Source organism: Eretmochelys imbricata, chromosome 14, assembly GCF_965152235.1.
Source record: "Eretmochelys imbricata isolate rEreImb1 chromosome 14, rEreImb1.hap1, whole genome shotgun sequence".
NCBI lineage: Eukaryota > Metazoa > Chordata > Testudines > Cheloniidae > Eretmochelys > Eretmochelys imbricata.
Window position 1 is genome coordinate 28,613,086 of NC_135585.1, and position 12,920 is coordinate 28,626,005.

Genomic DNA, 12,920 nt, shown 5'->3' on the forward strand with positions numbered 1-12,920 from the left:
AGCGGGCAGTCAATACTGACTGACAGGTGCCCCAATGGCAGCACTAAGAGCCTCTCCACACCCGTGACTTTAACTGCTAGAGCTCAGAGCTCCTTCGCAGCGGGCAGCCAGGATTGACTGACAGGTGCCCCAAGAGTTTGCCCCGTGGAGGCGGCACAACTCAACGCTAGGCTCTTAGTACTCTCACCTAATGGCCAGGCTTTAGAGCCAAAACGGCTGAGGTTCTTTAATTGTGTTGGCTGCTTTACAGTAAACCAGAGAAAACAAGTCAGGCTTATGCACAAATGGTTACCAAAATTTATTAAGCTAGATTCTAATCATGTGGTTACAAAATTGCTAGTGCCTACTTATTTAAATGTAGAGATGTTACACACACAAACAAGTTACAAAACTGAAGCCACAATCCCAAAGAAAGAAAACAAAGTATAGAGCTCTATTTCAAAATATGTGTACACTAAAGATAGGAGATCAGGTGTGGGTGCTTCTTACCCTCCTTGCATCTCTCGATTCCAGCGGTGCCAAGCCAGGATCGGTCACTCAATTCCACGGAAAGACGAATAAGGGACAAGGCGTAGGGACCCTCTTAGCTGCAGAAGCCTTGGGAGGCTGTCACTTATCTGACCAGCAGATAGATAGTGAAAAGCACTCAAAAATCATGGTGCTGTAGGTCCCCTACTTATACCTCTGTACTCCTTTATTCTCTTTCTCCTTTCTTATGCCAAATTGAGGCTGGTCTGTCTGGGTGACGCCAGCTTTCGCAAGAGTAGTTTACACTTGCAAGGGAGAGAAACAATAAGTGTTGACTACTGGACATTTCTTTTATCAGGGTAAATATTTTCCCAACTAGGATGTTGGTGTGTGTGCATCACGCTATTTAGTAGGGGCTAAAAGCCATGTCTGTCACAGGGCCTCTGCCTGCTGTGAGCTTAATCGTTGTATCTGCCCCCAGAGGCACATTGTAGCAGCACACCTGTGCTTCTCACAGCTTCAAAGGCTGTGCTGGAATATATGTTAAGTGCCCTGTTCCAGCTTCCTCCTGTGTTTCCAGCAATGCTGGTCTGAGGGGGGCGGGGGGGGGGGGGGGGCTGGCTGTCTGGCTACATTCCACCCCCTGATGCACCACACTACATCCCAGATTGCAAGGTGGCGGTGATGCCAGCACCTCTTGCCCTCCTTGGGGAAATCTAGAAATACCCAACAACCAAATTAGAGGATGAGGGTTCGCGGAATTGGTTAGGATCCCTTTTTAGCTCTAGGTATCTGATTTGCGTGGAGGAAAGAGCAGTTTGAATCAAACGCTTCATAATACATAAAGTTACACAAAAAAAACAATTACAATAATTAAAATGGTTAAAACAGTATTCACAACCGAATGTAAAAACGGGGAGAGGGAAAATCCCAAGTGTTGAGCTAACCATTGCATCCATGAGGTTTGTCCATTCTCAGCCACTGCATGTAGTGGTACAAATTCAATTCCCAGTCCATTGGTTGAATCTAGCAAGGTGCACATCCAGCAATTTGTAGCACCAGCAGCTGAGGCGATGGTTTGGATTGCTCCCCGGAGAGGATGTTCTGGTATTGCCAAGGTGACTGGAGCCAACAGAAGGATCATGAGAGCTTGCAGGAACATATCTCTGGTGGGTCGTGTTCTAGCTAAAAAACTTATTTTAAAACCAAAAGCAAAAATTACACCTGCTATTATAAGTAATGGCAAATATATCAACAGTCCATAGTAGTCTCTAGTGATCAAACAGGTCTGCTGCATGGTCCATTTTGCTGACAGGTTAGCTGGCAGGTTGCTCGGAACCATGGGACCATTCCTGCAATAAATCACATGGTCAGCCGGTCTTGGATGCGATCCAAGCCTCTGTAATGGTTATTAGCCTTTTATCAGCATTTAAGGCACTCCATACACCTTTCTCTTTATAGGCGTGCAAAATGCAGGTAAAGGTTCCCAGGGCTGGGTGTTTAATCACAACAGTATCTCCGGGAGCATACTTGGAACTGTGCAGTGGTGTTCTGGCAGGGGAGATAGCTTTCCCTGTAGGGAAGAATCCCCTGCTGATTGGACTTCCTGTAGGAGTCTGTCTGTTGTTTAATCTCTGCACCACTTCGTCCAGTCTGTCTCCCCATGTGCCATCAGTAGGCTTCAAGTGATTCTTTAGCAACCCATTCCAGCGCTCGACCATGCCATTAGATTGAGGTCGATATGGAAGGTGGAAGGTCCATTGGACTCCATGTTTAAGGGTCCATTCCCTTACAAGTTTATTCTTAAAATGCGAACCATTATCTGATTGGATTTCTTGAGGCATTGGGACAATTGCTGTTAAGCGGTTTAGTCCCATAACTGTGGACAACCCTGTTGCCAATCGGGTTGGATATGCAAAACCAATCCCTGAAACAATTTCTACCCCAGTCAAGATGTATTTCCACCTCTGCCTTGTAGTGGGCAGTGGTCCGACATAGTCGACCTGCCAGGTTGCCCATAGTGTTTTTCCATCTCTTAGCCTGGCAAACCGTTGTCCTTCTGCTATATGTTTTCTAGTCTCAGCACAAATAGTGCAGGCTTGCACCAGGTCTCTAGCCTGTCTGTGGGTGATAGGCCACCCCCTGATATGTGCTTGCCGCACTAACTCGTCACTTCCTGTGTGTCCTAAATTATCATGTAACCATGAATATAAGCGTTCCCATTCTACTTGTGCGGTAAAGAGCTGGGCAGCTGCATCGGCTAAATTGTTTAACTGTGCAGCTGGGGTATTATTCCTCTGATGAGCTGAGACATGTCCTATGGACAGGGGTTGTTGCAGGGCATGCTGATATAACCACTTCCAGTATTCCAGTCCCCAGACTGGTTTACCTCCTATTTCCCAGTGGTTATTTTTCCAGTTAGTGATCCACTGAGTGGCACCTGCCCAGACCGCATAGGAGTCCGTATATACTGCGGTGGCTCCTGCTTCACAGGCCAGTTTAATTGCAGCCAATTCTGCAAGTTGTGCTGACCCATCAATTTCAGCAGTTAGGGGTGCTGCAGAGGTGTCTGCAGGCGCTGCTGCAGCTTTTCCCTTCCATTTTCCTTTTACCAGCCTGGCACTGCCATCAGTGAACCATACTCCCTCAGGCTTAGAAGGATCAAATGGGGCAGCATCCTTAATGGGAGACTGCTGTGGAGGTAGGCGGTATTCATCAGGCATTCCTACTTTCCATAGGGATTCCTGAATCATAGTGGGGTTTTGTGCAGTGTCTGCATTACCTACCCGGTGGTGTATGTAAAGTGCCCATCTTTGGATAGTCATCTTTTGTGCTACACCAGGTGGTAACTCTTTCCCTTCCAATATAGGTTTAATGATTGGAAGAGGAGTGTGAATTGTGATGTCCTTATCCTGAGTTAATTCCTCAGTTTCTCTCAAGGCTGTGTAAGCTGCCAGAAGCACCTTCTCATAAGGCGCGTAGTTAGCCTGTGACCCTTGCCATGACTTGGAACCAAACTGAATTGGTCGTCTGGGAGCAGTGTCACTTTCTTGCCAGAGAGCATAAGACATTCCAGTGGCTCCCACAGTTAGGTACAAATGGAATGGGGCTTCAGGATGTATGGGACCCAGAGCCTGATAGGTGTGTATCTCCCCTATCAGTTGCCTGAGGGCTTCCTCATGGGCAGGAGCCCATTCCCAGGCAGCACTTTTCTTTAACAAATTGTACAATGGTCTGGCTATAATGGCAAAGCCAGGTACATGTTTTCTCCAAAATCCCAGGGTTCCCAAAATCTGTCTCAATTGATCTTTACTTTCAGGGGAGGGTGCCTGATTTAGCTCTTGCACAGTGTCATTAGGCACAGACCTCCTACCTCCCATCCATACAGTACCTAAGAATTTTATCTCTTGGGAGGGACCTTGGCATTTCTCAGCTGGTAACTCTAAATTAAGGGCTTCTAGTGCTCCTTTGATTTGATTCATAGCCTCCTGTACCTCTTCTGAGGTTTTCCCACCTATTAAGATGTCATCAATGTATTGCACAGTTTGTACATTGGGTGGCAATATAAGGTCATCTAGGACCCTTGCCAGTGCCCCATGGCAAATAGTGGGTGAGTGTTTAAACCCTTGTGGCATTCGGGTAAAAGTGTATTGTACACCTTTCCAAGTAAAAGCAAATCTTTCCTGGTCAGCTGGTTGCAAAGGGACCATGAAGAACATGTCCTTTACATCTAATACTGCTAGCCAGGGTTTATCCCAGGTTTGTATGGTGTTTACAATGTCTGTTATGCTAGGGACTGCTGCAGTTAATGGTCCAGTGTTACTGTTTAGCTTCCTATAGTCTATAGTGAGTCTCCATTTGCCATTTGGTTTCTTGATGGGCCACACAGGAGAATTAAAGCGAGAGTGGGTACGAATTAAAATTCCTCGCTGTTCCAAATCTTTGATCAGGTCAGTAACAGGGCTTATGGCCTCAGCTGGGACATTATACTGCTTTATGTTTGTTACTGTTGAGGGCGGGAGAGCAGGCGCGCTGCTAAGTAAGTTTACAGAATAGTGGGGAAGGCTTTCCTCTTCCAGGTGGGTGGCATGAGGAAAAGAACTGACTCCAAAAGCCCATCTTTCCCCATTAATCCTTCCCTTCTTTCCTCTTAAAACGTCCATGCCCAGTATGTTGGCATTGCCCAAAATCACCTCATATTTTCGGGGCTGATGGTGGGGTTGCAAGGGGATATCCAGTTTTATCTTAACTAATGGGTAAGTTATGGTACTGCCATTTACTCCTGTAACAAGTACCTGTTTTCCGCCAGTAGGTGGCGAGCCCTGAAAACTTTCTCGCTTAATCATGGACATTTGAGCCCCTGTGTCCATTAAGAAAGGAATAATGTGTTTGTCATTTACAGTTACATGTATCCGGGGGTCTTTTGCTGTTGTTTTCTCCTCTTTGGATTTAAGCTGGTTTATTAGGAGAGGAGATTGACCCCCGCAAGCTAGTTTCCCTGCTCTGGTAACTCTTGCAGTTGCCGCAGCAATGGAGTATACCAGGTGTCTGCAGGTGGGGAAAGAGGAGAGAGCTGCAGAGGTGCACTGGGAGTAGCATTAGTTGTCTCCCAGTCAGCTCTTTTAAAGGTGGTGAATAATTTTAGCCGCTCTGTGGGCAGTCCATTTATCACATCTCTGGGATAACCTAAAGCCAGACATTGTCTCCACAACTTGGCTCTAAGCTCCTTTTCCTCTTGGGTTGGCTCTCGCTTGTTTTTATGTCCTTTAGATGGTGCCCCCTTGTTTCCCTGAAGGGAACGCATCTTAGCTTTGCCTGTCAGCGCTCTGATGTCTCCAAATTCTCTAAAGTATGACACCAGAAGGTTTAGCAGTGCCCGAAAGGTACTGTTATGTGCTGCAGCTTCTGATCTAAGGGACAGTGCCATAGCCCTGTGGTTACTTGGAACTCCCTTAAGCAGGGGTCTGAGATCATCTACATCTACCTGACCCTCCCATGGGCTTTCATAGGCTAACTCTTGAGGGTTTTGGCCAAGCATGCTAATAACAGCCACAGTTAATAGAGCTGTTTTTACCTCATCTATGTTGGTCCAGTGCATTACTGTGGGTTCATCTCAGTCTGCTGGGTAAATTCCCCTTGCCCATCGACAAGCCAGAGACCAAAGTGTTTTAGGGGTGTTCCCCTCTGAATGTTCCAGGAATATTCCTGCACCTAAGTTAAGGCGCTCAGTTTCTTGGGCTGTCAGGCGTATATATCCACCCCCAGTGTCCCAGAGGCGGACCAGCAACTCTATTATACCTTCCTCAGGCTTTTTAGCAAAATCTCCCTGGATTGTTTTTAACTCCATGGGAGTATATTGGCGGGTGGTAATTTTGGTAAAGTGTGTTGGAGCTTTACTCCCTTTTCCCTTTTTACCTCCCTTCTTTGTTTTTGAAGAGGTGGATGGATAATTGTCATCCCCTTCTTCATCCAGCTCTGCCCCACTCAAATTTTCCTCATGTTCTTCTGATTTGTGATGTGTGATAGCAGGTCTTAATTTTACAGAGGGACCTTCCTCCTCAGAGGAGGGGGACTCATCTGCTGAATCCCAAATGTCTCCATCCCATTCCTCAGGGTCTAGCCAGAGAGCAGTCTCAACTTTAGCCCGGTTGATACTGCGTGTTTTAGTCTCCAGTTTTTCCCTTCGTTCTATCCCTTCTTTCTCAATTAAGGGAAGTAATCTTTTCTGAAGATGTTCCATATCCCTATTCAGTGTTCTTACTCTGGTATCTAAATTCTGGCATTCCTTGTGCAGTGTGTCCCTTTCCTGTTGTAGCCTATTAAATTCTATTGCCAGACTATGATAATCCTTACAGGCAGCTTGCCAAATGTTAGTAAGCAGCCATATACAAGCACCTTTTCCTTTCCCTTTCTTCATCTTGCAGGCAGTTCTCCAGTTACAGAAATGCTGCCAGATCTCTGCTGGTTTTCCCCAATATTTCTCCAGCAGTTCTTTGCTCCACAGAGGATTTCCCCATCCCTCTTGGGTCAAACTTTTCTCTAGCTCAGGGAATTCTGTGGTGTTTATCATGACTGGTTTCATTGTGTTACTGTAGTGCAGCCTATATCACAATCCTGTTCGTGACGCCAATTTCTGTTAGCCGACGGCCAAGGATGTTTGGTGAGGTGCCAGCTATGTCCGTTTATACCATCCGGGACTTTAACCGCTAGGACGCACTCTCCCTTCGCGGCGGGCAGCCCGGGCTAGGCTGACGGATGCCCCAAGGTCCTAACCACCCATGACTTTAACTGCTAGAGCTCAGAGCTCCTTCGCAGCGGGCAGTCAATACTGACTGACAGGTGCCCCAATGGCAGCACTAAGAGCCTCTCCACACCCGTGACTTTAACTGCTAGAGCTCAGAGCTCCTTCGCAGCGGGCAGCCAGGATTGACTGACAGGTGCCCCAAGAGTTTGCCCCGTGGAGGCGGCACAACTCAACGCTAGGCTCTTAGTACTCTCACCTAATGGCCAGGCTTTAGAGCCAAAACGGCTGAGGTTCTTTAATTGTGTTGGCTGCTTTACAGTAAACCAGAGAAAACAAGTCAGGCTTATGCATAAATGGTTACCAAAATTTATTAAGCTAGATTCTAATCATGTGGTTACAAAATTGCTAGTGCCTACTTATTTAAATGTAGAGATGTTACACACACAAACAAGTTACAAAACTGAAGCCACAATCCCAAAGAAAGAAAACAAAGTATAGAGCTCTATTTCAAAATATGTGTACACTAAAGATAGGAGATCAGGTGTGGGTGCTTCTTACCCTCCTTGCATCTCTCGATTCCAGCGGTGCCAAGCCAGGATCGGTCACTCAATTCCGCGGAAAGACGAATAAGGGACAAGGCGTAGGGACCCTCTTAGCTGCAGAAGCCTTGGGAGGCTGTCACTTATCTGACCAGCAGATAGATAGTGAAAAGCACTCAAAAATCATGGTGCTGTAGGTCCCCTACTTATACCTCTGTACTCCTTTATTCTCTTTCTCCTTTCTTATGCCAAATTGAGGCTGGTCTGTCTGGGTGACGCCAGCTTTCACAAGAGTAGTTTACACTTGCAAGGGAGAGAAACAATAAGTGTCGACTACTGGACATTTCTTTTATCCGGGTAAATATTTTCCCAACTAGGATGTTGGTGTGTGTGCATCACGCTAGTTAGTAGGGGCTAAAAGCCATGTCTGTCACAGGGCCTCTGCCTGCTGTGAGCTTAATCGTTGTATCTGCCCCCAGAGGCACACCTGTGCTTTCACAGCTTCAAAGGCTGTGCTGGAATATATGTTAAGTGCCCTGTTCCGGCTTCCTCCTGTGTTTCCAGCAATGCTGGTCTGAGGGTGGGGGGGCTGGCTGTCTGGCTACACTGCTACATAGCTCCTGTTGGGAAACAGAAAAGGCACTGCCAGTCCCTCACCACGTTCCCATCACCACCACAGGCACTAAGGGAGAATTTACTCCACTTCATTATTTATGGCATGAACTGATCTCTTGTGAGGGGGTGAAAATTATTCCTTCTCCTACAGGGCACTGAAATGCTGAATATACCAGGATATATTGTTAGAATTAATGGAAAGAAATCTAACAGCAGGACGTTGCCTAAGAGCTCTAGACCACATTGAAAAATCTCAGTCCAAGATTTTAGTTGATGTTTGATTTTTACTCCTAAGACATGGAATGATTCTGGCCATTGCCAGAAGTGAAATATAGCATTTAAGCATCATTGTTAAGCTCTGGTATGTCACTAGAAAGGATATGATAGACAGATAAATGATCTGATCTGTAATATCAGTATGTGGCTACCAGATAAATGGGCTTTTATAGTAATCACTGATATCCGTGTCGAACACCCTCTTCCCCATCAGAGGAATGTTCTGTCCTCGGACTCAGTTTCCGAGCACTTTGCTCTGAAATCTAAACTTAGCCTTAAAATTTCAGCCTGTAACCAGGAGAGGGAGGGATTTTCTGAATATTTATGGAATTAATTCACGAGATTTGATTAACTTTTAACTCTGTGTCCTTCCAATTCAGTCGCACAGATTTATTGTTCCTAGACTCAACCAATGGCAGACTGCAGAAACCAAACAGCCATCACTGAATTCTTCCTCCTGGGATTCGGGGATCTCCCTGACCTGCAAATTCTTCTCTTCCTGATGTTCCTAGTGATCTACATGGCAACCGTGGTTGGGAACACCCTCATTGTGGTGCTCGTTGTGGCTGACCAGCATCTTCACAGCCCCATGTACTTCTTCCTGGGGAATTTGTCCTGCGTAGAGACCTGCTACACCTCAGCCATCGTGCCCCAGATGCTGGCCAGTCTCCTGACTGGGGACAGAACCATCTCAGTCAGTGGCTGCATCATACAACTGTATTTCTTTGGTTCTCTGGTGGCTACAGAATGCTGTCTCCTAACAGCGATGTCTTATGATCGGTATTTAGCGATATGTAAACGCCTGCACTATTTAACTCTTATGAATATCAGGTTTTCCTTCCAGTTGGCTGCTGGCTCCTGGTTAAATGGTTTTTTGGGTATTACCATCTTTGTCTTATTCCTATCACAGTTAATATTCTGTGGCCCAAATGAAATTGACTATTTCTATTGTGATGCCCTCCCACTGATAGAGCTCTCCTGCAGTGACACCCACCAGCTCATATTGGTGGATTTCATACTAGCCTGTGTATTCATCCTGCCTCCATTCCTGCTAACCATGACGTCCTACATGTGCATCATCGCCACCATCCTGAGAATCCCTTCCACCACCGGGAGGCAAAAGGCCTTTTCCACCTGCTCCTCTCACCTCATTGTGGTGACAATTTTCTATGGAACCCTAATGATTGTCTACATGCTACCGAAACGTGATACACTGAGAGACCTAAACAAAGTGCTCTCTCTTTGCTACACGGTCCTGACTCCCCTGGTAAACCCCCTCATCTACAGCCTGAGAAACAGAGAGGTCAAGGAAGCTTTGAGGAAAGCAGTCAGTAAATGTGGCTTTTGCAAAAACGTGCAGAGACTCTGAGATAAAAACTTAGCTTTGAAAACCTCAGGCTGTCTGGGTGATTTCAGCAATCATCCCCCATTAAAATTAAGTTGAAAAGTCCTAGTGAAAATCTCAGCACTCAGTGTTGTCCATCTCAGTGGAAGGACCAGGGAGGGAGGTGGCCATAACCATGTTCCCATCATGGAGTTATGGGCACTAGGCAGAATGGAGACAAAATTGTAACCAATTGTTTAGATCTTTAAAAAAGCCATTCGTGATCAAAATAAATGTTTGGACAATAAAAATAGTAACTCCTTGTGCAGCAGAGTTGGGAATGTAAGCCTGGGAAATCTGCCACCCCTGAAATTGTGCGTATTACCGTCATAACCCTCTGCAAACCAACCATCTTCACTGAACTCACAGAGGCCAGAGGCAAGCAACCAGGCCCCAGCAGTGACCTCTGGACACTTCACCAGGAACAGCTTTATAGCTCTTATCTGGGCTACACCCGGCTGTGACCAGCTCCGGGAAAGCAACAGCTCCAGGCTCACCGGGCCCTTGGAGGCAGGGAGGTTGGGCAAACAAAGAGGTAGACTCACACGCCAGGTCCACTGGGACTGTCCAGGCCCAGTTGGGGGTTTGCCAGGGCACCCATAGAACTGAGGCCATTCCGGGGGTCAGGTCTGTCAAACGGTCACTGACGAGGGACTCTGCTCATGGCCCTGCAGGGCACCAGCTGCTCTGCTTCCACCAGCTGCACAGAGCAGTTCAAAGGGAGGGGACCTGTTACAATGAGCATCCCCAAAACTAACTGCAAGAAGCCCAATGTCCAACAGGGCTAGTTCTGAGACTACAGTGTCTAGTCAGCCCCAGGTACCCCAGGCAGCTCTGCTCCACACAGGGCCCTTTCCTCAGAGGGTGAGGCAACTTATGGTGAGAGGAAGCGGCGACCACCTACCAACGGGCAGAACTCCTGTGATGCCAAACACGGCAGTGCTGGCTCAGTCACTGGGAGCACGTCAGGGCTTGGCCAGAGGCCGGGGAGCTGGGCACCAGTGAGAACTGTAGGGCTCCGACTCTGTGGAAGGGATTTCAGAAGGGACCTGACAGAGCTAGTCACCCAAATCCCTTTGAAATGGGAGATGGATGCACATCACCTTACACGCCTCTGAGCATCTCAGCCTGGAGAGCCACTGGGAATCTGTCATGGTAGCTTCAATCTGTGCATTTCCATTGGACACAGAGCCCATATCAACAGAAAGGCGCTGGATGGATGGGAAACTCCTGCTAAGCCTTTGAGAGCTGCTGCCACTGTATGCGCTCTTGTAGCCACTAATGTTGCATTCATTTTTTGTACGATTTTGTTCCCAGTGGCTTTAGTTTGAAACAGCACACACCTAGCAGTAGGTAAGAAACGAGGAGAGATGCAGTTATGCTGTCTAGGGCCACAAGAGGGCAGAGAGGACAGGCGCAGCTGTGCTGTCCAATGAACAGCAGCCAAAGTGGAGGGGCAAGAAAGGAGAAGTTATGTTGCCAAAGGACCAATGGAAAGGGAGGTGAAGCTGTGTAACGGTGTGTAAGTGCTGAGTAGAGAGCACTGAAGAGACGAGGACCTCTGTGCTGCATAGTGAAAGGTGGATAGTAGCAGATGTTATGGAGTGAGTTTTGGGCTGTTATATTAAATAACGGCCACCATGTGACATGATGGTCTCTTCTGTCCTTAAACTCTATGAATTGCTGATAAATGGGGATGGGTGGTAGGGGAGAGGATTGAGGGTAGGGAGAGTGTTCCGGGGGGTGGGGCGTGTCAGGCCAGAGGGAGGGGAGAAACACTGGAAAGGGATCATGGGAATGGATGGAAGGGGGAGGGGGGGCTAAAGAGGTGGGGATTGTCAGCTCCACATTCCCCTATCTCGTTTGAAGCCACCACCCCTTTCCCTTTCCCTTTCCCTTTCCCTTCCCCTCCCCTACTCCTCTCTAGCCTGGGTGGTAGTGGGGGGGAGGAGAGATGCCTCTTATTCACAGCCCCATTGCTCAGAGCAATGGCTGGAAGACAGAGAGGGACACACCTCAGACAAAGGCGGGAAGGGGGTGTCAGCAGCTCCAGGCTCAGTCAGGATCTCAGATACATAGTCTGGGAAATGTACTCAGTGTGTCAGCTAAATACAAGGTGGAACAGATTGTTTAACATAAGTAGTTAACATATTTCAAAGGACTGCTATAGAGTGATCTCTTGGTGAAAAGTGTTCACCCAAAGGTGATACAGTGTTTGTCTTTTATCATTTTTCTGTGTCAGTTCATTTGAGAGCATAGTGATTGTCTGGTTTCACCCACATAGCTGTTGTCTGGGCATTTGATTCACTGGATGAGGTACACCACATGTCATGATAGGCACAGATAGGACCCATGGATCTTGAAAGGTGTATTGGGGGAAGTATTGCTCATTGTAGCAGAGGAGATATGTCTGCTGCTTTTGCATCTATTGTTCTGGCAGGGTCTGATGCGGCTTTGAGTTGGTGTGTCCTGATCTGTGGGGAACTTGCTTCTGATGGTGAGGTTGGAAAGGACGGGGGGTTGTTTGAAAGCCAGAAGTGGGGGTTCAGGAAAGATTTCTTTCAGAATGTGATCCCCATCGAGTGTGGATTGTAATTGTTTAATGATACTTTTCACAAAGCCTTCACTCTACATCTGACCTCTCGGTCCTCATTCTCAAAAGAAATCTGCACAACCCTGTCAAAAGATGAGCCTGGGAACTTAAATGCATAACTTTGCAAGACACTAAAAATCATTAACTGAATAGAGACACTAGATTTATGGCTTATTACAACAAACTGTAACCAACTAACCCCCCCCCCACACACACACAGTTGCATTTACCACCCTCCCTCCCATGACTGGTGGTGTGTGTGTCATAACCATAAGGGTAGCCTAAAATTCCTCCTTACCTGTAAGGAGGAACCTGGTTGGCACTTGACCAAAGGAACCAATGGGGACAAAAGATACTTTCAAATCTGGGCGGGGGGGAGGCTTTGTTTTCAGTTCTTTGTTTCTGTGTTCCTTCGCTCTTAGGACTAAGAGGGACCGGACTTCAATCCATGTCCTCCAAACCATTCCAAACCAGTCTCTCAACTTGTGAATTTTCCCTTTGCTGGAGGGAAGTTTATCCCTGTTTTGTAACTTTGAAACTAAGGCTCGAGGGGGTTCCTCTGTGTTTTGTTCATCTTTTGTTACCCTGTAAAGTTATCTTCCAACCTGATTTTACAGAGGGGATTTTTACCCTTTTTTTTAAAAAAAAAAATCTTCTTTTAAGAACTGATTGATTTTTTTTTCAGTGTCCAAAGATCCAGGGATTTGGGTCTGTGTTCACTTTGTACCAATTGGTTAGGATATTGTTCTCAAGCCTCCTTAGGAAAGGGGGTGTAAGGGCTTGCGGGGGGGGATATTTTGG

General features: G+C 46.9%; 1 protein-coding gene across 1 annotated transcript; it reads left to right on the plus strand.

Moving 5' to 3' along the window:
* The first annotated feature begins 8,554 nt into the window (after positions 1 to 8,554).
* On the plus strand, positions 8,555 to 9,511 carry LOC144275331 (olfactory receptor 6N1-like). Its single transcript, XM_077834560.1, has one exon. The coding sequence runs from the start codon at positions 8,555 to 8,557 to the stop codon at positions 9,509 to 9,511; it is 957 nt and encodes a 318-aa protein (XP_077690686.1).
* The last annotated feature ends 3,409 nt before the right edge of the window (positions 9,512 to 12,920 follow it).

Bases quoted from the DNA above. Each gene is read 5' to 3' on its own strand.
- LOC144275331 (XM_077834560.1), top strand. From the start codon at position 8,555: ATGGCAGACTGCAGAAACCAAACAGCCATCACTGAATTCTTCCTCCTG.